The 26,699-nt window shown below is 42.7% G+C and overlaps 1 protein-coding gene across 5 annotated transcripts in view; it reads right to left on the reverse strand.

The window, feature by feature from the left end:
- Positions 1–224: 224 nt before the first annotated feature.
- Positions 225–26,699, reverse strand: part of ZNF423 (zinc finger protein 423) — a 234,895-nt gene continuing 208,420 nt past the window's right edge. For all 5 annotated transcript variants that reach the window (XR_001875017.1, XM_017816098.1, XM_017816097.1 and 2 more), the window contains 3 exons: positions 23,142–23,273; positions 21,513–21,628; positions 225–859 (listed from right to left, as the gene is read on the reverse strand). Coding sequence is in view for 4 of the 5 variants with exons in the window: in XM_017816098.1 (XP_017671587.1) it covers positions 830–859; positions 21,513–21,628; positions 23,142–23,273 (278 nt within the window). In the remaining variant the exon portion in view is untranslated. The remainder of the gene's footprint in view (positions 860–21,512; positions 21,629–23,141; positions 23,274–26,699) is intronic.

Raw genomic sequence — 26,699 nt, forward strand, 5'->3', positions numbered from 1 at the left:
TGTTCTTACCTCACCTCAACCTACCGTGGAGCCTGGGAGGTGCATCCGGAAGCGAACACAATGCCAGACACAGGAACATGGCTTTTGGGTTCTCCCAGCCTTCCTTCCTCCTGGGCTGCAGAACGCTCTCCACCGTCGGGTGAGCGATCCCTGTGGCTCAGACACCCCAGCCAGCAGCGGCGATGCAGCGGGCACTGACAGACAGACAACCTCTGACGCTAAGCTCATGTATTCCCTTTATTGAACTGTACTAGTTATTGCAATCAGATTAAGTCACATTTATAAAGCAGACCATCCAGTTGCACTGAAACCGATTATATTCATTACATAGTTTTAATCACTGTCCGGTGAACTGGCAAATCCAATCAAAGCATTAGTCTTTAATTAAAAAATTAAAAAGAAATATTTAGACAATAGCCAAGCAATCACATCACAATGCACAGTTACCTAAAATTGCAATTAAAAAGCAGTTAACGAAAAAGAAAAAAATCACACCTAATCTTTAACTATCAATATAATACAAGAAGCAACAAAGGGCAACAGCATCAAAGCAGATTTATCTAACACTATAAATTCAGTCAGAAGCAGAAGCTCTAAAGTACACTAGCTGAAGCAGGACAATAAAAAATACTGAGCATGGAATACTTTTAATCTCTTCCATTAATATTCATTTCCAGCTGCTTATAATAGCAGCGCCTCATGGCCAAATCATTAGAGTTTTACATCTGGGTTGCAAATGACACTTTGATTGGATGTAATGTTCAAATGGTCCTCCCCACTGTGCCACCGTCAAGTCTTCTGCAGAGAGGTGTCCTGTAGTGCCAGTGGCTCACTGTGCGTGCTGGCTCAATGTGTGGTTCTGGAAAGACGAAAAAAGGAGACATGCATGAGGGGCAGAATAATAGAAAGCATGCCCATACCCTCCCACTCAGTACCATTTATGCAGAGCTCAACATAAAAGCTTCTCAATTATTACAAAACAAAATGCAATAAAGAAAAAGTACTCATAAGTAACAGCTGCCAATATGACACATTTGCTTTGTTCTGACAGATCTGTTAATGCTGGCATGAACTTAGAAAAAAATGCTACAAGCCAAGTACGGCCATGAAGGCTTCTTCCCTGCCCCCCCTCCCAGTACATATAAAGAAAGTGGTAACACTTCATGGGCAAAAAAACTGCCTTTAGGGATTCCCTTAACTGTAACAATTAAAAAAATAAAAATCTGAATCACAGGGGGAACCCTTGCCATATTTTACTCTTTTATTCTCATTAGTATCGGGTGCAAGTACTGGCAGCAAGAGACACCAGATTGTGACACACACTTCTCAGTCCAAGAAATACTTCGGCAATAACAGCTGAACTGCCCGCTCAGGCACCAGGGCAATATTCCCAGCAGAAAAAAGGCTGGACATGTAACCCAGAAGTTAAATCTCTTTAAAGAATTGACTTTGCTCTACACATTTCTTTCAGCAGTTTAGAGTCTCTTTTGTTCCCTTTTTTCCTTCTGGTAGATTTGTAATAGCCTCATGTCATCACAGTACCTCACCTCAGAGGATGCTGACCTGTCTTGCCATTTTGTGTAGGAGCCAATAAATCATGGAGCCAACCTCGGAAGAGTATTTTTAGAGCAGTTCCAATTCACCTACATTTTGTGTTCTGACTAAAACTCCAGTCCTACACGTAAGCTCAGCTTTATTTGTATGATTATCCAATTATTTGAGCAACTAGAGAAGTGCTTCATGGTAAGATTTTCTTGAGCTAGGTCCCCAGCATCCTCAAATACAAAAATTCATTTGCATTATTTTAAGCCCAGGCAATTTCCTAGTCTCCATCTGCCTAATAACAGAGCTGGGCAAGACCACCAGCTTGAAGAATAAGTTTTTAAAGACAAAATTAATTTTGAATCTAATTATTTATTTACAATGATAAAGCTTTAAAATAAAGTAAGATATTTTAACTTTTCATAAATCATCTGGTCCTTCTACCCATAGCTACACCCTCAGCAGGAAAAAAAGAGCTATCCTTCGCTTTTTCCAGAGATGACATCTTCCTGATGGAAATCGCCTGTGCAAAGAGCTAATGGGTGGCTGGCGACGTGGGGCCGGTGGCCGTGACCCCGTATGCAAGCAGGAGCATTTCTGGACTGTGCACTCCCAAAAAGTGACCACCAGGTGTCAGAAGCGCTGCTGAGTTCCTAAATCATGGCCAAAGTTCTCTGCGGTGCTGGGGCGGGAATTGGGCTGTGGGAAGTCTGTGCAGTCTGGGCAGGGGATACCGGGCTGGGGTCCGGGCAGGTCACTGGAGTGGCAGAGGAGCCACAGCCACCACATGCACGGATGGAGCCCTCGAGAAGTGAAATACCAACGGCCGGTGACATCGCAAAGTAACTACTTGTTTAGCACAACACCAGTCCTCTGAGCACACCCCAGTGTGTGTGTCCGTAAATATTTCAGAACCACAAATCAGAAGTCGAGTTACGGCATGTGAATGGACAGCTGAAAGTCCCTTGCTTTTAGACAATTTAACATCACCAAACATAAAATCCAGTGGCTTTTTATACATGGAAATTGTCCTGGCCTCAAGAAGGGATGACCTTTGCAGTACTGGATGTTATTTTCAAGCCTAACAATGACTTCATGGAAGAGGATGCATGGAGACCTGCACACACAATGCGGCACTGACAAGAAGCTTGCCCACTAAATCTAACCGGGGAAGCATGAAAACGTGAAAGAATACACAGGCCGCTCTGTGCTCAGACACACTCCTTGGCATTTTAACAATGGCCAGTCCTCGTGCGCTTCATTACAATTCTATTTTTAGGTCATCCTGAATACCAATAAAAAAACCTCGGAAGGTTTACCATCTTCAAATTGAAAGAAGGGCTACTTGTGGTAGACAAATCCATACTTACTTAGGCCGTGTCATTTAAAAGATAATGCACAATCAGCACTGGATGCATGACACACGGTCTACAGTCAGGGAACATGATTTCAAACTTGTGTGGCTGCTGCATTGATTACAACAGGCAGGTCAATAAAGGAATGGTATATGGCTCTAAATCTGATAATTAAGCTTTCATGGTGAGCCCTCCCACCTCAAACATCAGCTAGTAACATGTTCTGAGCACTCTTGATACAAGGCATATACTGGGTTTGTGAACAGAGCTTGTGAAAGAAACAAACAAATTATACTCAAATGCTGCAACAATTCAGAGCTGGGTCGGGTCCCTGTGCCACAGGGCTAGGAGTTAAAAAAAAGGTACATTTTTCATAACCAAATCTTGATTTTGTCTTAGTATCTTGGGAACGCACCATTTATTCCCCATGCATGCAATACTGACAATCAATATGCCATTAATAGGTAGAGCCACATTTTATACAGGACCCCACAAACAAGTCTGTAATGCCTACAGACACGAGAGCCTGTGTGCACCACGTCCTTCTCCTGCCTTTCTGAGCAGATCCTGCACAAGCCATGTGCACAAACACTAAGTTCTGCACACCGGGGTGCTGGTGAACACAAGGTGAAGGCTGCCTAACCACCACTGTGTGTGTTCACAACTCCCATGAAAGCCCATCCATATCCTCTGCAATCAGTATAGGTTTCTCACCTGTTAAAAATGTATTTGAGACCATACAAACATGCTTTCCAAAAATAGTCTGGCAACCTGTGCCCTGTGCATCTGCAGCTTATTGGAATTGTGCTTTGCAGATGTCAGAAAGCATCTAAGGTGTTCAGGGCTTTTGTATCTCCTCTCACATGTGTTTTGCATATTTGACCTGTGCTTTTCCAAATACCTTTATTAGGCACTTCTATGTGTGCCCACGGACACAAAAAATTTCCCTGGCTGCCCAGACTTTTGGAACAATTGAAAAACATGTAAATCGTGGCATTGAGAATGCCCTGTGCCTTAGCAGAAACAGCTTTGACCCCGATGCTACACTGGGCTGTTCCAAGCAGCAGAAGGACAATGTAAAGGCCAGAAGAGAACGAGCATTTTGAAACGTGATACTACAGGAATGCTTCTACCCAAGTAGCTTAAGGAAACTTCACCCACCTTTCCAGCAGCAGGATGGGCTGGCAGGAAAAAGCTCAGGCATGATTTTTCAACTCCAGAAGTTATTGTTCAAAAAAAAAGAAAGCTTAATGGTGATTTCCAGGGGAAAACAGAGCAGCCACAAAAAGGAAGGCTCTCCAGGCACACTCATGTGTGTGTTTGCACATGCCCACCGGCTCACAAGGCCATCCATACACGGAGGCGTCTAGGGGCCAGCAGGAGGCAGGACATCATTTGGAAGCTGAACAGAAAAAATGGTTCTTCCCAGCTCCTGTTAGACCCCCTGGTTTACACACAGCTCACAGCTGATACCCCACTGAATACATCATTCTGAGACATTATTGCAGCTGGAGAACTCTACAGCAGCACTAAGTCACCTGTCAAGATCAAGTAAGTCACTGCTTATTTATAGGACAAGGTTGGAAAATCTCTTCTTTTCTTCTCTTAATAATGATGCAAAATGGATAGCAATTCCAGTAGCTACATCAGTGGGAAAAATGCAACTAGCCCAAGCCTTGGGGCTGTCGCAGTATTTAAGTGGAATTTTCTACTGGCTGCACAATCCCCAAATGAACCATTTATGGGAGAGTCTGTGACCAAGGAACTGGGTGACAGACATTGCAGGAAATAAAAAGATTTCAAAGAATGGTTGATTATTGTCCGTGTAGATACTGATTGCTCTCCAGATCTTCCCTGGGGACACCCCCTGCCTGCCCTCTGGATGCAGATCAAGCCGTTTGTGCAGGACATCCACAATGAATATTTCTCTGTTTTTCTACATGCATGATTATGAAAACACTGGCATGACAATCTCCATTTTCAGAGCACTGTGTCAAGAAGGAAAGCATCAGGCTTGAAAGATGATCACTTACAGCAGCTCAAAGAACTCTTACAAGCTATATAAAGATCAAGAGAAAAAACACACACAAAAAAGCAGCACATGATGGAGTGAAGCTCCAAGCCAGGCAGTCAAGCTGGGAGTCTCCCACACTGCAACGATGCTCACTGCCAACAAGTCACAGGTGTACTACACAGGAGCAGGTGAAAAAAATAAAATGCAACTGTGAGGGGTGTGATAATGGTTTGGGGCTATAACACATCCAGTCTATAGTGCCATTATGCATCTGTTACGGATTTAGGTATTTTGTACCAGCCGTTTACAAGTATATTGTCTATGTGCAAGAGCATATACACCTAAAAGACCATATGTTACGCAGAGGTTAAGAAATGGCCCAACAAGGCTGCTGATGCCCACCACCCTCAGGTGAAATTCATAAGCTTTCTACAGTGTTACACAGAGACTGGGACTGATGAAAGGCCATAAAGCCTCTCTCTCCCCTTCCATATCCCATTAAAATGAACAGAAACCATTCCTTAAATCATTTCAACAAGAATTTTGGAGATAATAGATTCATGTGACAAACAGCAAACATGAAAACCAACTGGTCATTAGCCATTGGGTGACCTATTAATCCCAATATTTTTTCCTGAAGTGTGGGGAGTCCTCCAAACCCAGGTGAGAGCCCAAGCAGTAGCTCCCTGCCTCTCCCCACCTCCGTGCCCAGGCTTCTACCCCTGCTTCAGGCATTGTCTTACTCCAAGCCCAGAGATCAGGGTCTTGGCTGAGGACCCCTTGGGGCTGTGCCCCCTCTTCCCCATTCTCTCTCCTTTGCCCCTTATAGAGCAGGGCAGGAAGGAGATCAATCCCTCCACTGACTACCAACATGCACAGCTTGCCAGACAAAAGCTAAACCTCAGAGTAAGGCGCTGACTTGAAGTAAAGGCTGAAGTCTCACATTTGAACATATACATAAAAAAAAGACAAAACAAAACGTCCAAATTGCTACAAACAGAAGCTGGAGTGTCTAAATATTTACGAAATACCATCTGCAGCTTTCTTTTTTCAATGTTTTGCATCTTTTGAATTCAAACTGGTCCAAAAATCTCTCAGCTGTTATTCCTCATTATATATCCATAAGCACACACGCGTATGGGCATAGGTACTATTTCCCTCTAACAGCAATCCATAAAGATGAAAATCTTTATGCCTTGACTTTATAAAGGGATTACTTTAGGTAGAGGACACAAGGCGACCCTTGCTTTAGCCACTGGAGATTATGCTCTCTACAGAAAGCTGTGAGCCTTAAATTGGTGGTGCTCTAATCCTAAACTGGAGAGGCATTCAAGGGATGCCATGACCCAGAAGAGCAAGTGGAAAAAAACTAAATTAAAAAAAAAAAAAGGCACACTGAAGAGGGAGGAGTGTGAGAAGAGAAAAAGAGAGAAAGGGAAAGAAAGGAGAGCAAGTTTGCTTTACAGGATCAAACTATTTATTTTTATTTTTAATTTCTTTGCTACTTTCCCTTTGCTATCAGACTCTAAAGAAAAATCACCTTTGCACCCCCTTGCAGTTTGTATGTGCTTATTTTTAGAACTGTTTGACAATTATCCAAGGGTCTAAGACTAACAGATGGCCTGTCTTAAAGCCTCATATGTTCACTAGTTTGCACTTCTGACAAACAGTAAATGTACTCAAGAGTGTGCCATAAACAGGGCTGAATGAATACTCAGAACACAATTTAGTTAATACACTTCATTAAAACTGATAGTGGTAACCAATGTTTCCCATAAAACCAGGTGTTAATTGCCCTTCCAGTTGTTTCAGGTAACTCTTACCCAGTGACATTTATATGTTTAGATCGTAGTTTTTCAGGCAGCACAGTATTACTTCTTTCCTTTCCCTTGGTATTTTACCCACTACATAAAATGCTTGTAACAAGTGAACTCCAAGTTATCATGGCATGCAATAAAAAAAAAAAATTGTCAGGCAAGACAGGTTCACATGTCCCTTCTTTATTTGAAGAATCGCTTGAAATGGAGGTAGAGGCAAAGGAAAGGTGGCACATCCTTTGTGAAAGGCAACAGCTGCCTGTGTTACTGCTTCCTTCATCTCTGAGCATCTGATAACTTGCCATGCGTCAGTCAGTCCCTGTGTCAGCACACTTTGAGATGGCACTTCAACAAATGCAGGTAGAAGGCTGTCCTTTACAAGTTATTGAACCAGGAAAAAAAAATAAAAAATCATTTTGAGTGTCTAAGAAAATACGCCTGGAGGTTTGGTGTCTCCTGAAAAGCAAAGTTGCCTGTTTCCAGTGGAAATAGCTGCACCTGAGTCACTCTGATTCTTGCACATGATTACTCTGGGGCCAAATGCACCTGTCACTGGTTCTGTGACACAGAAATACTCTTCTGTGCCATGACAGAGATGCCCCCAGCACCCCTGGAGTTTCTGTACTCACTGGGAAGGGTGAGCAGACTCCCTCAGTGCCTTCTCAGCTGGGGGATGCCCCAGCCACCCCCAGAAACCTGCCTGGCTCCTCTGGAGACCAGGACCTGGCACTTCATGTGGAGTCAATGGGAAGGTTCAGAACTCGTAAAATATTTACAGGGCGAAAAAGCCGTTCCACACGTGACTGACTAAATGCTGACTGGTTTTTATTAATAAATCTCTTCCCGTGGCTGGAATGTTCCTACACTGAAATGCAGCTGCCCGGGTGTGGGTCTGCAGAGCCCCGGCAGAGCCAGAGGCATCCCCGCCCGCTGCCGGCCTTTGTTCTGCACCGGGGCTGTGCTGTCGGGCTGCAGCGCCCCAGCAACATCCTCCCTCCGTTTTATCTCTGTGTTACACTGCTTCTCTTCATTTTAATGTATTCCTGAATATTGATTGGCATTTCTGTGTTACTCTGGTTTGAAAAATTACCCTTTTATACAAATACCTTTCTTAGAGTTATTTTTTTTCCCCAGCCCCAGCCTTTTCTCACACCAGCTAAGGGTTATTAGATGATTTATGAATTTAATTTCTCTTCTAATTCAGGTTGTTTAGTCCTAATCAGACTTTGACAACTTACCTAACATGCTTTCCCCTTTCCACTTGAGACTAATAATTCTGTACCATCAGTCTTCCAGACCTGCCATCTCCTTCTATTCTTCTCTAAAACCTCAGAATAAACCAAGGCAAGCCTATTATAAGTGAACTCAAAGTGCAGACTAAGCCTGGCATAGCCTCTCATATTCAATTAAGTGCCTCACCAAAAAGTCTATATGCTTCTTTCCAAAAACACTGGATAAAATGCTGAAGCACAAAAGCAAAGTGAAGCCTTTGGGAAAATCTCCTTACCACAGGACTTTGGAAATAAAAACCACAGAGGAATACATTATTAAGAGATAACCAGAGTCTTCTGTTAGAGAAACTAGCTGTAAACACACCGTGATTCACTGAGGCACCCAATGAAACCAGGGAGCTAATAATACCTGTCCTGAGGGACCACACGCTCCTGAGAATTTCACTCAGAAATGCAAATTTATCAGCATCCTTGTGACTCGTAGTCTCCAGTATGCCATGAGCAAGATCAAAATAAGCTGAGGGAAAAAACTTATACTTCCTAAATATAAAGGGAGAGGGACAAGTTTAATTACTGTTGTCAGAAGGGCAAGAAATCAGAATATTTTTTGAATTCCTTCACTCTCCCCTCAGCCCCACTGTTTCTTCCTGACTGGATCCCAGAGCCCTTGTTGATCCCAAGAACAGAAAAGGGCTTGCAGGATCCAAGCACACCACTCTGCCAACAACATTTGGTGTTTTAACCTGGGCTTGGTAAGTCCATGGTTTTCTGGGAACCTGGTCCTACAGATGCTCAGGGTCACTGCCACCCCTATGCCTCCACTGACATGTCACAAACCCAGCAGCACGAATGCCCTCTGCCCTCTGCGTGGCTCCCAAGTAACCCTCCAAAGCTGTCCTAGAGAATGCAAACACCCCACTTCTAGTCCACTTTCAAATCTAAGCCACACGAATTGGAGAAAGCATCTCCTGTCCACAGGTACACTCCTTTGTCTCTGCTACACCAAAAACCTCAATGCGTGCCCCAGGGCTGACCTGTTTTTATCCACTTATTGGTGCTACTCAGGGAAGCAAAATTTCAAAATCATTTGCAAGAGGAAAACTATTTTCCAGGAATCCTTCTTAAGTATTCCTCTCAAAAGCATGAATTGTTGATTCCTTAGAAGCCTATCTGAAGCTTACCTCATTAATCCCTCCTTGATCTAAGGTAAATCACATTGCAGAAGCCAGTTAATTGTTCCTTTATGTGAGGGCTGGCATCATCATTATGGAACAATTTGTGACTCCTTTAAACACTAAATCATTTCCTGATTGGGTCTTTATTATAGGACCAGGATGGTGTTCTCTCACACTCTCTTTTCTCAAAAAATACTCAGAGCAAAAGGGAAATGCTTTACACAGTACCTTTAGGAGTCACCAGTCAAAATGCATAGACAAAGCTTCATTGAGTGATCATTTCCATGGGAATGTAACCAAACAAAAGCCAGGAAATTCAAAGTTGAACCTAAAACTCACTCTGCTGTTCTCTGGTATGGTAAGGGTCACTGAACACCATCTGATTACTTCTTGTAGCTTTTTCCCCTGCACCAGTTAGGTATTCCTTGTGTAAAGGACCATACTCCTGTCACATGGCCCCCACGTACTGCTCAGACTGACAAAATGGCTGGTCAGTGATCTGTTGCCTTGGACATAATGGGTGTTATTGCTGGTTTCTCATTTCAAAAGGGGAATAAAAATCCTCCAGTGCAAGTGGCTCTACTATAAAATAGCAAGGCCACAGTTACAGAAGTGTTTTATATGCTGCCCCATTAGTATAGATGCCACCAGCACAGCAGAAATCTGCAGACAGGACTGTGCTCAGCCCAGTGCCCACTGCCTCAAGGAATTAACCCTGGAGGAGCCAGGAGAGTGAAAGTGTCATGCAGGATTTGTTCTTATAAGTAAAAGAGGGGCAAAAATATCATCAACACAAGCTGTCTCCTCCAAGACATCACAAAACAAAACAGCAAGGCGATATTGCTGTTGCACTTGTGTGAAACAACTGGGTTAAAAAATGGGATTTTCTGCCAGTGCTACTCCATTACAACAGTGTCACTGGTCTCTGGAAAATCTGCCTTCTAAACAGCAAGATGCCACATTTTAAACAATTGTGATTTCATGCAAAGACTAAGAGCATGTGTCAGCCCCAAAGGAGAACAAATTTTTCAGAAGTAAATATGTTCTAAACTACCTCGCTGCTCCTTTTGAAGACACAATAATGTAACACACCGATGACAGATATGCCAGACACAGCCAAACCTCAATGCCCATGGCAATTTATTCAGGTTTAACTGTGCAGCAGAAACAAATGAGGAGGCTGGGTGGTCAGGCAGGAGTGTTCCCCCAGGGCTGGCACAGTGCGGGCGCTGCTTTAGCCACTCCTGCACAGTGCAAAGCCAAGGCAATTTGGTTCTGTGGACTAAGGCGACCTTAGGGTGTCTGTCCCACCCGCCCAGGATGTGGCACAGAAGACACATGAGACACTCCACAGTGAATCAGCTCAAGCATAGCTGAGTGATAAACTCGGGACTGCTGCTGCCAAATCTGGTCTGGCTCACGCGGAGTTGGGGTGACAGAGCCTCGATGAACCCAGCCTGACCTTACACAGAGTCACGAGCTGTCTCTGCACTGATCCCATCAGCATGTACAGTCTTAGCTCTATCATCCAGATTTTTCCAACAAAGTCCCATAACCTCATTGAGGATAGACATTTTAGTATGTCGTAAGTTATTCCATTACCACGAAACAAGAAAAAGAGAATATTAACAATCTGTCCACTCAGTTACTGCACAGGTCGGGTCACTGCATGTGTGCACCCAGACCTACACCACACACAGCCGGCCCTGTTTCACATGTGCAGAACAGGCACAACCTGGAAACAAGCTGTATCCTAAATTATATTATCTTTCTTCCTTTCTCTTCTGGTCAAAGGATGGTATAAAACTGCTCTCAAAATTCGATGTTAAAGCAGGGTATCAATTTCACAAACTTCAGTATGTGATTGAATATACTTCTCTGGAAGCAACTTCAGAAAGAGCAAAGGAATAAGGCTGTTCCGGGGCAGTTTTCAGGTCCCTGAGAGTACGCTGAGCTGACAATAACAACAAGAACATGGAGGTGCAGGCAGTGACAGCCCTATACACACACCCAGGTGCAGAAAGGCAAGCAAACCACTGACTTTCTAGCAGTTCCTCCTCCTTTTGCTCTTCTCAGGCCCCATTTTTTCCTGGCCACTTATCATGCTTGCTCCATGTATCTGACCTCACAAGGGAATGAGAACAGGTAAGCAAGGATTTAGCAGGAGTCTCTACTATGCTCTTTAAAACCCCCTGGAAAAACTGGCCCTTGGCAGGACCCCTGCCCTCAGCTCGCTCCAGCAGCCAGGGCTGGAACCGCTGCTCCCGCTGCCTTTCACTGTCCGAGGAGATAAACCCTGGGATTACACCCTAAATCTCTTCCTTGCAAATCAGAGGCAAACCCAGGACCTTTCAAATTTTTTCATGAAATTATTTTTCAAATTCCTCCTAACAATAAAAGTGATGGGGACTTCACCAGCACCACAGCAGTAGGCAACAGCAGCATAGTATCACTCCAGGATTTCCTGTCTGGAGTTCAGGCTTCACGTCTGAAATACAACACACACACAACATTTGTATGACCGAGGAAACACAAGACGCTTGCCACACATTTATTATCTTCCTGGGGAAATGATATAGAGGACAAAAGAGACTATATTTACTCCCTCCCCAGCTGCTTTTACAATCTAATAATTTATTTCTCCTGGATATAAATTTCAGATTTAAACGAAATCCCTGAAACCTAAAGATGCCACATGGTAGAGGCTAGGGCAGTATTTCTTTCTGTTTTGGAGATGGGAGTGCTTAATGCATTGCTTGGTTAACCAGGAGCCTTAAAATTGGGGGGAGGGGATGAAGGGGACAAGCAATTAGACTGTGGCAGGCCCTAAATGCAAATACAGGCAACTGTGATTACTATATTCATGCACAGAGTTAAAAATATCTGGTTATTGAAAATTATTTTCTCATTCCATGGGGGTTTATCTAGGTTTAGGCCAAGATATTTATTTTTTTCTGCAGCAGCTGTACTGGGGATTCTTTTACATTTTTCTTACACAGAAGCTATATATCATTCACATTTCCGAAAACTGAGGCGCTTTCTATGATGTAAGAAATCTCTGCAATTAGAAACAACCATGTCCTCTTTCAGAAAGATAGAATACATCTCCAAACCCTTCTAGTCAGCAACTAAGGTAGCAGTGCTCTTAAAGCAAATGTAAAAATCCAGGGTACAAATTCATGTTAACTGTTACAGATATATCCATCTGTTTGCAAACTAACTAGTGACTGAAACTGATGAACTCACTGAAATGTAATTTTCGAGTCTACTAGCGTCTGTTCTCTTCTAGTAATAAAGTAAATGCTTTTCAATAACTGTGCTGCTTTTGAATGCCAATTTCCATTTAAGCAGGTTCAGGTTCTCTCTTAAAAAAAAACCCTAAAATTAAAATAGCAAATGCCTTTTCTTTCCAAAGGTCAAACTCAGCTTTTAAAGAACATGCAACATTTCAGCAAGGCAGAGAGGACAAAATTCCAATCAGATAAATGGGCTGTGCAATGATTGAGAACCACGGCTGCCTCAGGTTTCTGAATGGGCTGTAGGATAGAATTTGGCACAGTCTGATGTTGAAGCTTATATCTCTTTTACTGCAGACAAGAAATTCACTGAAATATATAAATAATGAATGTGGCTGGGGATCTCTGCTGGTACTACTGCTGGTTCTGCAAGATGCAGGAGCAGAAACATACACTGCTCCATGTTTTTGTTATTAGGGAATCCTTGTTCTCCAATAATAAACACAGAATATTTTATCTGAAATGGCTTCTGCAGCACATACTGTATAAGTTTCAGCTTTCTAAAAGTGCCAGCAAATTGCAGAAAGATAAGTTACAAAGACGTACCTAATTTGCTGTGATGAATTGTGTGCATGCTTCAGTGATCAAAACTGCAGCTGAGACCCATTATATTTAATGATCTAGACATTTCTTGTGAAAACACTCAGGCATATACTGTTATGTCTGGACAAGCATCCCCATTTTGCTCTAGGAGAAAGCAAATGAAGAGACTGAACTTCTAAAAGGATGCTGTACACCACCCTTGATGAGCTCTTTAAAACTGAGGCTGATCAAGCTCCACTATTTTCCTTAAGTAATGCTTATGCTCTGCCCTTTCCAGTGCAGCAATCCTCTTCCTTTGAAAAATGAAGTCAGTTCCTTTGGATGCTAGCGACACTTACAGGAGGCAACAGAGCTAATCTATGCTCAGACCACAAACTAAGTCCCAGGGCAGCTACCACAGCAGAAGAAAATCAAAGGGGCTGTATTAGAGATCTCTTCCCACCAGCAAAGAAAAACTATGACGAGACTTTTCAGACAGAAAACAAAAGAAAAAAAAATATTTGCCGACATATTATACAAGTGTTCTGTTTCTATTTTAAGGACTATGTCCTGCTTACACAGGCATGTGCTACCAAGCTGGGTAGAGCCAAGCAGTGGTAGCTGGTTCTGCTGTCCCTGAGGACACTTTTCCCACACATCCAGCTGTGCCAACAGCCATGCTCACAGACCCACAGCTTACGGCCCCTTTGCTCTGTGGCTCTACACAGAGCAGCAGGAAACCCTCCTATGGGGACAGGGATTTCACCTTGTGACCATGTGAAGGACTTCTGAATAAAGGGTCTGTGGTTTCCAGCCCTTTACATCTGGCTCCTCCAAAATTCTCCTGCATGGTACTGAGTATATTGTTCAACCCCTGCCTTTCCAACTTTGTAAAACAGGAAAAAACAAAGCCAGAAAAAGTGCTGGTAGGCTTAATTCATTCATAGTTACAAGAACCACGGACATCTGCAGAGAAAAGCCACAGAATTTTCCTGCTACCACAGATTCAAGAGCTCATGTTCCCTCTCCCTGGTCAGTCTGAATCTCCTTCTGTCATTGTTCAAAAAAACCAGAGCAAGACATAAACGCATGTTTTGACTCCAGAAATAAGGATTTCAAAGTGCTATTTCATTCACCTGAGGAACTGCTAAATACTATCACAGTGATAATTTGTGATAGTTTGGTAAAGAATGAAGAAAAGGTATTTGTTAATTGTTGACATAACAAAATTAATTTTCCATCCCTAAACTTTTCCTCATCTCTCCTGTGAGCTCTGATGCAATGTTACTGACTGGCACTGCTGAAATGCCAACTTGCATTTCTCATCCTTAATTTCTCTCTAAATGTCATTAGTAATTGTTATTGCCAGACCAGAGAGTGCAATCTGGTCTTTCCAAAAGAAAATCCATTTCTCATTTCTTCTCCTGTGCTTCCTCCTTTTGGTCAGGATGGATGTTTAACACATGTGCTTTGCTTCCAAGAGGATGGGAACGCTTTAATGTATCTGAAAGTACAACATTCCTGCTTTATTTATTTACATATAGCATGCCTGGATCCTTATGAATACCAAATTGTATATTCAGAAGGGTCTTCAAAGCACATCTTTCAAGAACACTAACAAGTCTTAATTGAATAAAGCTAACAAGTAGGGGAAGGGAACACCCTTTAATCTGTGCATACAGACTCCTCTCTGGATGCTTCTGTAAATTACTCTTTTTGGTGGGTAACAATGTTGTCAAATATAAAAGCACATGATATGATTTTTCTCTCTTTCTGTCACACAGAAGAAAATCCTTTTCAGTGAGATGAGTAAACTGGTCTAGCTTTGGTCTGGATTAAGGTCTAACCCTAACTGACCCACACAAGTAAAAGTGGTGTCCAGCACTAAGCAGGGAGGTGAGCTTAGACATCTGTGTGCAAAGGAAAACCTGCCAGTGTAAAAGGCTGGTTCCTTGCACATCTCTATGTATTGAGCCAGCAATTTGTATAGTTAAGTGCAGCATCTACAAAATTTGGTCTCCGATACTTAAAGGCAAGTAGTACCTTGGCACTTTGAGTCAATTTTAGAAGGGACTCTGTCATGACAGACCTTTAACTGAGTTCCCCATAATCAGTACATCTTTCATTTGCATGTCTGCATTATATTTTGCAATGTATATAAAGTAATTAATTCAAAGCTAAGCTGCATTTCCATATCCATTAACTAAAGGCATCTTATCTCAAAATAAATAGACATTTGGACACTTCCAGCCAGGAATTGTGCTTTCAATAAACACAATTGATGCATATACATTGTCTCTTGGCGGCTTACACTCCTGCCCATCTGTTGGGATGGCATGGTGCCTACGCAAAAGTTGGTTGGACCCTTGCCCTAGGGCATAGATGACAGGCAACGACGGGTTTAGCTGGGCAGCCTGAGCACCAGATCCAAGTGCCATCTCTGCTGTAGGAAGCCCCTTCTGTGTGCCAGCGCTGCCACATTGGAACGACATGCCTCCTTACACTTGATCACACATGTTGACACTTGGGTGCGCTTAAGTGCATTAATGACTGAAACGATGCCTTTCACCTGGCTCAAATCTTCCCCCCCCCCACTCTGCATCGCTGCTGGGTTTTCTGCACATGTTCATGTGGCTGTGGACACTTTGTCAGCCAGGGCCAGCCACAGAACAGCGTTAATGTTGTGAGAAATGAAGGAGGGTTTTTTGTTATGGGCCATGCTGCTCCAGTGCCAGACATTTCTTCATCTCAGGTGAGAGATCTTTCTGCAACTCACAGAAGAGACCTCAGAGAGGACAGAGATGCAGCAATATATTGATCACGATCATCTTTCCAAATGCTACACCTTGTCACTACGTCAAGCACAGGGCAATTCAATATTTCTGCACCATTCTTTGTTGCAGCAGATGTGGCCACGCAAAGAGGCCACCCAGTCTGGATGATGTTGCTGTTCCAACAGCAACCCCAGCTCCTGGCTCAGCCAACATTAGCTCCCTGTGTGCTAGGGAAGAAGGTGCTGACAAATCACACAGAGGTGCATGAGCATGAACAGCCCTTGCTCTTACATCAACCTCTGTGGATGTCAGGCCCAGGAAACCTCTGGCATCCCCTGCCCAGAACCTCAAGTGCAGCTTTGGCAGACCCAGCAACAGCCCCATGTAGCCTACAAAGGTGTTTCTTAGCTTTGGTCTTTATGAAAGCCCGTTCCAAATTTTTAAACAGCCATGTATTCCTGCTCCCCTGAATTTAAGCACAAGTATTGAAAACCAGAGACCTAATAGGTAAAACTCTTCCCTACTGTGACAACAGATCAGAGATAAAACTTGTGGTTTTGCAGTCCATAAAAAATGTTCAGGCAGGCAGACTCAACATGATGGGTATGTGCCTACAGCACTTTTAATTTTTAATTATTGTTAGTTATAATTATCTGACTGTGTCTGAATGAAACCCAGCAATATGGCTGGAATAGATTTTGGTAGTCGTGTAATTTATTAGCTTTGTAACTACTAATAATTAAAATTTAACAATACTCCAAGCACCATAGCAACATTTTTTTTTAAGAAACACTAGCCAAATCTGCTAGGATAACTGACTAGGTCATTTTCAGGATTTTAAAGGAGGACTAATATTTTAAAAATTAAAAAAAAAAGGAAAAAAAAGAGAAAAAAAGAGGGAAAGATAGACAACAGACTCTTAAATGCCCATCAACCACCAAAATGCAAAGACTAAAAAAATCTGTTTTAAAAGAAAAAAAATGGATTTTTACTTGCAGAGAATTAATTCTATACATTATTTTGTGTGTCCTTTGAATGAAACCTAGAAAGAGTTCAGGGTATGTTTCCAGTAAGAAGCTCCTGATGTTTGACATCCAAATCATACATAAGTTCTGAAATATAGCAAAAGTTACATCAAAGGAAGTACTGCTTTGAGATAGAGCCACATTTCAGGTCCTATTTGTCCTGCCACCCACGCACTCTCCAGGGAAATACATTTTCTACAACTTCATCAAGATATCATAGATTTGCCTTTCCCTCCACTGTCTGTATGGACATTGGAGCCCAGAAGCACTGAGATACTTCAGTGTTGCAATCACACTTCTATTTAAGTAAGCTTTCTTATACCTCCAGAAAGTAAGTAAAGTCCATTTCTCAAACAGGAGCTAGAGCCATTAACCCCTAAAAGACTTGGAATAGCTGGGTACAGATCCAAAATTGTCTAAGTCTTTCTTCAGTGCTCTGACCATTGGTGGTGAAATGAGCCCTGAGATGCAGCCCTGCAGACTCACCTCTGTGCAGGTGGGTCACAGCCAAGCCAAGAGGCTCTCAGTCTCCTCTGTGCTTCAGGGGACACTGCTGTACCCAGATGGCCCCAAGCACCACTGGCATAAGCAGCTGGAGATGTTGCTCCCCATTGCCCCACTCCCAGGGAGGCCAGCACAGGTCCAGAGCAGCCTCTTCACGACCCCCATCGGGTCACATCAGACTGTGGGGTGGTTGCGGTGCCCCCACGCCTGGGCAGGTTTCACTGCTCTACAGGAGGCACATCTAACATCAAGCTGACATTAAAAGCAGTCTTAAAAAAAGAAAACCTGCTTAGGGCTTGATCTGCTGTAATCAGCAGAAAGAATCCCAAGGACTTTGATGTGGACCAAATCAAGCCCCTGGAGGACGTTCATGGTAAATCATTATTAATATAATGAGTGCAATTTCTGTGCAGCAGCTCATGCCTGTTTATGGATATATAAAAATTGCCAGCTTTTCACATAAAATAAAATGAGAGGGGAGACAGACCACAGTGTTAGCCAATGAGCCATAGTAGCCACTCTCTTTTTGATATGTGTATATTTAAAGAAACTGGGCACTTAAAATGACTGCAAATTCTGCCAGTGAAGCTCCCTTAATTTAGTGGTTTGACATATCTCCAAATCTGAACAGAAAAGAAAGCCCTTTATTCATAGCAGGCAATAAAACACCTGAACACCTGTGCTAGGAAAGACCTGGCAGGTACCCTGCTCCCTTGGTACCTGGATTATTTGCGCATTGTTTATTATATCCCTTGCCTTAGTTTTCATCAATTGTAATCATTTAGGGGGAAACAGTATGATTAACAGTACACAAGCAAACAGCAGGAATTAATCCTTTAAATACAAATACTTCACTGGTTATGTGATGGCTCCTTGGAAAAGCAGTGTGGCAAGAGAGTACATACAAAAATCTTGCTTAAGTTTCCTCTGAAAATCACTGCTCAGTCACAATTTGCTTAATGCAATTCTCGATGCAAGAAACTGAGAAGGGATCTCTCCTTGCTCTGAATCACACCACAAATATAACTCTCAGCACCCATTATGTGTCATCATTTCCGACCCACCTTCAGTGTTGGCAGGGTTCCCTGCTATGTTTTAAATAGTAAAGACAAAATTTCAGTTTTGTCAAAGAGCTAGCTCATCTCCCATGTCCAAGTGCCCTGTGTGCTGTGGTGGCTCTGGCTGCCTCCAAGGAGCAGGAATGCCAGCGGGGCTGGCAGCTCCCAGCACAGCTCCTGGGGATGGGGCTCTGTTTGAAAGGGCTCCTTCTGTGCTGCAGGGAGGAACCCCCAACCCTCCACCTCTACACTTGTTTCAGTGAGCATTTCAGTAGGGGGAATGAAATGCCATAGCCTCAGTGTTTCATATAATAGCTATAAATTTATTTTTTTTCTGGGAGATTCTCATCATATTCATAGCTGTCAATCTTGCAAACTGAGGATGTGAAAAACGTGGAGCTGCCAGCCTTTCCTCTTCTGCCCTAAGGGTGTGTGGGGTTATCATACATGCTGTTTCCTTTGTGTTTCATACTTAACCTTACCATGTTTTCTTTCCTTATTTCCAGTGAGATAATGTAAGCAGTTAAACAGTGTTCTGTTTTCTTTTCTTGTGGCAGTATCATGAAGGTAACCTCACTTACTCATTGTTCCAGATTCTCACCCAAATTTCCACCATTTATAAAGTAAGCTCAGTTCCTCAGAGCTTTCTTAAGCCTTGGTCTTAACAGCTCCATCAGATGGTGTAAACTTCAAAGCATAAACCTATTTTAAAATACAACTACTACTTCAGCAGCACAAAGAGGGTTTGGTCACTTCCAGAGTGTTGAGCTACCAAAGCAGTATCTGCACCAGCCACTAAAAGCACATTCACAGCAGCAACAGTTTCTCATCACATGGCACACGTGCCTTCTGGGCTTACTTAGGGTTTACCCTGACTGTTTAAAGAAATGTTCACAAATCAGCAGGGCTAATTCGTGGCACTCCATGACATGTCCAAAAGTTACCTTTTCCCTGTGCAGCCTGTCATTTTCCCCACCCTCCTTGATTTTCCTGCTTTTCTGTAAGCATCCCACTCTGAATTTCTTCTTGAAATAGCTGAATGTTCAATTTTTTAAAAAGTGTTTTCAGTGGTTTCACTTATGAATACGAAGAAGTGAAACAATGTGTAGGTTCAGGTTTTGATACTAGTTATTTTATGCCAGTGGGAAAGCAAGTTCAGAACTGAAAAGTCAAATTCATCAAGCGAAACCCCTTGATGGATGGTGATTTGCCCACATTACAATAATTGCACAGTTAAAGAGACTGAAAGGTTTATGCAGATTTAACCCTAACTAGCAGCTGAACAACTGGTTCACTGAAATAACACTAAATCTTCATTACTCAACAAAAATATAACCAATAGTTGAAAAATTTAGAACAGGCAACTTACACATCAGAAACTAATGAGATAACCATGCCAAGGCAGACTGGTTCAAAAGTCTTGAGCATTTCTAACGGATTTATACACACATTTTGTGTCCTCCTTGGCTCCTGTATTGGCATTAGTAAATTCCCTGGCATCAAGTAAACAGACATTTCTGAGTCACCACCGAAATAAAGACTAAAACTGTGCAGCTAAGTATTGAATTTTCATTCAGCCAACACCATTCAAAACTACTTGTGTAATTATTATGAGCAGAAAAATTTTCAGTGCACAAAAATTCTGCATAAAAACTGGAAAATTATAATCATGATTTATCTGATTAAAGCTGACATTTGCTGCAATTTTGCAAGGCACAAAACTTCAGAATTGAAACACTATGTAATTAAAATTCTTAATTGCAAAAAATGGGCCACTGTTAAGACTATAATTCAACCAGGTTCTCTTTATTTGATCATCTGATTTTAAAGGTTAATGCAGTGACCTAGGAAGCCAGTGTGCCCATTTTAATTGTGCTGGCATTTTGACCAAACACCACTTTAAGGGGAATATGGGAGGAAAAATCAGAGCTGGCTTTGTAAGCCACTGCTGCCTTCACAAAGTATTCATATTGAGAACACACAAACCCAAAATCTGCTGACTTTATTAAAATATTAACAAGGTATAGTTAAAACTTTTGTACACTTATGCAAATCAGGTCGCTAGAACAAGGGAAAGAAGAGATCCCCTGGGAGAAAAAAAAAAATAAAATCAACAAAGTGAAAAGATCAGCCATCCTTCCACAGCATGACAGCACAACACAAGAGGCGGCAGCTTGGGAATTCAGCAAGATAAATAAAAACCCTCCAAAGTTTAAGTAAATCATAGTTTATAAAGCTAATAGATTTAAATGAGGCATATGGTACCATTCTATAAAAAGACCACATTTCCCAGGGGGTGGGAGCAGTATTTTGGTGGCCATGCTATACAGGTGACATATGTGTGAGGCCAGCCAGGGTGGGCACCTCCTCATGAGCTCTGTAGGAGGGCAGGCTCTGGTGCTTCATTCCCCATGAGGTTCCAGGCACACACACCATGAGGTTTCAGTATCTGTGTGAGTTCAGCACTAGAAGTATCAGTGTGATTTAAACCCCAGCCTCACTGCCATGGCTCTAAGGAGGCCCCCGGTGCCGGGGCCCCAAGAGTGTCGACAGCAGCAGGACAGGGTCCAGCCCCTCCAGAGGGTTTGCTGCACTCAGGAACAGATGTGGGCCAAGCACTGGCTTTGTGGAGGCTACAACTGCTGTGGCTGCAGCCTCCAGTGTTGCCAGGAAAACTGCTATGTAAGGCCTGGTTTGCAGAACCTGCAGCTTGTTAATGTGCTACTGCCTTGGTGGAGCCTCTAATTAAGCATTGTTGGAGCTGCACCCACGCTTTGCTCTCATACCTCAGTAGGGAAAATTCCTTTACTTCTGACTTAACAGTGAGGAAGGGGATGGGGCAGCTACCATTTGCTTAGTCTTTGTATGTTAATCAGTCCCTAAATTATTAATAGAGAAAAAGAAATTATTTACAAGGTGTTTGACGTAGACATGTAAGGAGGCAGCAACACTACTGTCAAGAGAAATACTCATAAATCATTATCTCTCTCCTGTCTTATTTATTTATTTATTCTAGCCATGCTCAGAGACCCCTTTCTCCTCAAGGCACCCAGGGAGGCAGGAAGAGTCTGAGAGACTGTTTAAGGCAGAAGAGACCATACTAAGGTTAGGCCCCTTTTCTAAATGCTGCACAAGGGTGATGGCTGCACAGAGAAATCAACAGCTTTAGCTTTGCTTTTACTCCTGTTGTAAACATACCTGAAGCTCTGTTTGAAAGAAGAACTTCTGTGGGCACTGGGAACAGTCATAAATTTTGTCTTCCTGCCCGTGGACTGCAAAGATGTGCTGCTGCAGTTTATTTGCCTGTACAAAAACTGAAACAACATAGTAGGATTAGTTAAGATTGCTTTGTATAAGGCATCTCGCCTCGAACTACACTTCAGAGTCTTTGCAATTGTAACAAGTCCAAGGATATCTGCCAGGGAAGTGCCAGACACTCTCTTCAGCAGAATTTCCTTACAAGTAGTCAATTTAGAGTCTCCAGGCTGACAGTCAGCTTACTTCTAACAGACACTATATCCTGTACGGATTTTTGATATTTCACATAAAGCTAACACTGTCCACGGGTAGCTGGAAGAACTCAGTCATCAGACCAAAGAGAGGATGTCACCACTCCCACAGGGAGCCCTGGGCCCACGGCAGGTGCATCGGATGCATTTTTAATGCAGGACAACTGGGCCAGGAGAAGCCTTGATGGCTGGTCTGGAAGACACATGGCCCAGAACAGCATTTCCCACAGACACGTGAATCTGAAAGGGCAGGCTTGCCACGATTTTTAGACCTTTTAAATAGGTTGGCCATTAGGTATAAAAAAAAAGGATGATGATTTAACCTCACAAATATCACAGCATCTACATTATGATTATGACTTTAGCTGGTTAAATAATATATCTCATTTCATTTTTGTCTCACTTTATATGAATCTGTATGTGAAAATGACTTCTTCAGTGGAATTCAACACATGCACCCAAAGAGGTTTTTTTAACAGCACATTTCAGGAAAGGATAAATTAACTCCAAGCTCATGCAAAAACCATGTTCTCAAACTTTGAGCCAAACCCTAAAGAGCTTGGGTTCACCTTATTCCCATCAAAGTTTAAGGAATCTCAGGTGCTGCCATGCCCCTTTACTGACAATAAGTCCACACCATCTCTCAAACAGATTGGAAACGCAGATGTTAACTACTGTTTTGAAGAGAGTATAAAAGGCAGCCTTTAGCATGCACCCTGCAGATCCTTGAAAAACAAGATCACCCATGATCATTTTCATTTATGAGACAGCTTAAAATGATCTACAGGGAAGGAATACCTAGCAAAATCTCAGACAGGAGTTAAAAATGTGCCACTGTAAGAAAATTGGGCTTAAAGAAACCTCTGAGAGAACAGCTGGCAAAACCATGCAGTTGTACAGTTTGGTCTTATCAAACCTTTATTCCCGTGAGCCTCAGCAGTGTGAGTGGACCATTAACCACCTGGCCTTTAAAGGGTCCTTGCTCAGGTGAATAAGGCCTTGCAAGAGCAGGTCCATACTTTGCACGTCCTGCACTTGGAAACACATAACACCTTGGAGCCACAAGGTATAATGTAAAGGGTTTGAATTGTGGGGGGCCATGCAGAGCCTGCTGCTTGCAGCAGTGCTGCTCAGTGTCAAATGCCACAGTGCTGCTCGTCAGAGCGAGCCCCAGACTCAGACAGACAATATCTGAACATTTCCAAGCACAGTATTTCTTTTTCCCAAGGAAAGGAATACAGTATTTTACAAATCCCCCGAGTGTCATTTCTGGATCTAGCCATGCACGCTGAGGCTTGTCTTGGCCTCCCTGTCTTACCTGTGAAACAAACAGGGCATTTGAATGTGCCTCCCATCCCCTCAAAGCTGTGCTCAATCAGGTGACACAGGAGCTTTGCCGGAGAGTCAAACATCTGGTTACACAGCTTGCACTCATGATTGATGCCTTCCTCTGCAAGGTTCAAATGATACAACTTGTTAGTGACACAGCAGATTAGCGTCGGGGATGCAGCAGCAGTCGGCGAGGAACGGCTGTGCCTGCGCTCACGGCTTCAGGGACCCACAGCCACTGCCCCAGCCCTGGCCTCAGCACCAAAGCAGGGTGAGCATTCACGGGTACAGTCCCAGCCACGTTTAGGGGTGGTGATTTTGGGCTGCGATGAGAGCGGCCCTGCACTCAACCCGTGGGGAACACACGCGCCTGCTCCCAGGCTCCCAACAACACAGCACTGCTCCACCTCGCCTCCTACCACAAAGGGAGAGCAGCCCTGCCCTGGGTATAGATTATTAAATAGTCAAACAGCATTTAAAACTACTTTCATAGTGTGAATTCAACACCAAAACTGACAGAGGGCTGAAATGCCATCTTCACCTTAGACTATACTGCAAACACACAGGGAAGGAAGGAACTATTGGAGAATAACAGGAACCCAGAGCAGAGAGTCAGTCTAAATTTTATCTCTTGGCTTTTTCCATGGTGAAGAGAGACCATTGAAGGTTTTTAAATGTAATTTGAAAGTGTTATTTCCGTGTCACATATTTTAAGTATTGAATACACAGGGCCCATTTCAAATGCCTCTATATCCTAGCTGAACTCAGGGAAATAACAATAATTATTACCCTTGGTTCAAGTCTACCACTTTTGTAAGATGATATGCTTCTCTGTTTATTGAAATTTGTGGTTCTGGGTGTAGCTGGGAACTTTTTTTGAGGTACTGAAGCCATATTAAAGCAATTTTTACACATAAAACTGTTTGCTTGAAGAGAGGGAGTTGAAAAAATTTAGACAACATAACATACAGTTTATATATAAATCAGAAACTACCCAAAATTTTTTTAAATTGTGGATGGTTTCTGCAAATACTTGCTGAAAATGTGTCTTTCCTTCACTGTGGCAGCACATGAACTTCTCGTGAAAACATACTTTAAATAAATTCTGTCTTTTGTTGTACACATCTTCAAATATCACCACTTCAATTTTTATTACCAAGATAGCTAATTACTACGTTATACCATGAACCACTCTCTTGCCAAACACATTTGGATATTATGAATAATAGGAGCTTCAGAAGCACTGTCTTTGCTTACAGTTGCTTTAAATTAGCTTTTGCTATCTTTAAAGCGGTTAAAAAAAAAAGGAGATTATTGTTTTTTATAAAGCCTCTGGTACTCTCAGGAACCCAAAGCCCTTGTAGAAGCTGGTGATTTATGTGCCAGGGCAGGCAAACAGCAGGATTCTGCACTTGGGACGCTGGGCACAGCCCGTACCCAAGCACATGGCATGTTTGCTGCTGGAGGTAATTCCCAGAGCACATGAGCCTTGAAGGGTGCATTGTGAAAAATAACAAAAAAAAAAAAGAAAAAAAACCACAAAACCATGCAGTGCCTTGTGCAGCAGCATATGCCAGTGGAGAGCTGCCTGTGCTGCCAGGTGGGCTCTGGAAATCCTCATGGCAATGTGTGCTCTGCCCTGCCCAGGGTGCTCATGGTGAGTGCCGGCACTGGAGCTGCCACGGGGAAGGGGGAGGCAGTATGGGGAGAAGGAAACAGGTGGGTTGGGAAGGAGATAAAAAGAGAAAAGGAAAGAGAGGAAAGAGTCAGAAACAGAAAGATGAAAGGGCTGGTAGCTCCATGACAGCAGCTCTACAAATTCCCTGGGAAGACATAACCAGAGACTGGGATATTTCTAGAACGCCACAAGGTTTGCAATGCTCTGTTTGGGCAGCCACTATGGGCAGGCACGTGGCCCTCTCTGATGTGTGGGCTTCCCACCTGGCCTCTCTCCTTTCTGTAGTGTAAGGCTGGCTTCTCCCATCAGACTCTTGCCTGAAAAGTTTTGGCTTTGTGCAATCTTTGCAATCTGTTCTGGAGGGGAGGAGAGATGGGGAAGGGACATGTGCCTCCTGCTGAGCACGCCCAGCCACACTGCTGTGTACAGCAACCAAGCACTGCAATAAACCTGCAGAGGACAAAGCAGGTACTGGGGGGAATGGAACAAATTCCTTCTACAAGTAAATCAGAGAAATCATGTTTGACATTAATTTTCTACCCTCTACATACTGGGTATTTGGAAAACAGTGATTCAAGTACAGCCTGAGGTCCGGTGTGAGCACATGTGTTAATAAATACGACCAGACACATACTGATGACTAGACAGCTGCTCCTTTTGCAGCCTAAATACCTATAATTTGAGTAAAATTAAAAAAAACCTGCCAAACCAAACAATGCTCAGCATTTCAATTGAAGTATATTCTTACAAGCTTGGTATGTTTAATTAGGTAACAGAGACTGTGTATTTTCTTGGCTGATCCCTGCAGTATTTTAAATAGTTAAACCCATAACAAACAAACTAAAACTCGAATGAAAAATAATAAAACATAATGGGTTCCTGCAGATCTGGAAATTTATCCCACTCGAGGCAAGACCTTTTGATTTGCAAATCCACTTCTGAATTATAAGGCCTTCTCCTCACCAGTGGGGGTTTTTATTCCACTCCCACAGGAGTCCATTATGTATTTCTTGTGTCTATAAAACCATCCAGAAAGAAAAAAGGGGGGAAAAAGTACCATGGTTAGCATGACAAACGTTTCTCTTTTCATGCATGTGTATTCAAAATATGAAAATGCCCAAAGATATAGATAGAATTGCTGCTATAATCACTCTCTCCTCTATGGCATTTTACAGCATATTATTTTACACAGAAACACAGTACATGTATAGGGATACTCAGTCACCTTTGGAGAATAACTTCCTTGAATTATATAAGATCACATAGGCACATGCAAGGAGGCTTTTTGACAATGCAGCATGACAGCCAATGTTCCAGTCAAATGTGTGGTGCTGGCTGTTAGCAACGGAAAACATATCATCATTTCCCTCATTCTTATTCATATTTTTTTTTAAACATGACAAGCATCTATGAGAGACCTACATAACTCAAGTGAATTATGCAGCCCCTCTCATTTGTAAAATAAAATGCAGATTTTTACAGCTTGTTAGGCAGATCTTCTCCCATTTCTTCATAAGTGTATCTGTGTGGGGATCGAGCGATTGCAGGACTAAACGAGCAATGCACAGCAAACAAGAATCTTGGGTTTCCTGGCTTTTGTTTTTTTCCTGAGCTCAAAATAATAAACATTAATTTTACACTTCGTTTCTCAAAAAAATAATAGGATATGCTCTTGTTTAAAACAAGCAGGCCTGCTGTATTCTGTCAGGCTGAAACTATGTCAGGCCAAAAGAGGAACAGAGCGCTTTGTGTAAAAGTATCATGGGGAGATGATAGTATCCTGTAATGTTTTCAGTACCTACTTTTGTCTCCAAAAGCATTTGATCCCTGGCAGACACATACTTATTTCCATACTGGTCTTGAGGGAAG

Source organism: Lepidothrix coronata, unplaced genomic scaffold (assembly GCF_001604755.1).
Source record: "Lepidothrix coronata isolate B3197 unplaced genomic scaffold, Lepidothrix_coronata-1.0 Scaffold54, whole genome shotgun sequence".
Classification (NCBI taxonomy): Eukaryota; Metazoa; Chordata; class Aves; order Passeriformes; family Pipridae; genus Lepidothrix; species Lepidothrix coronata.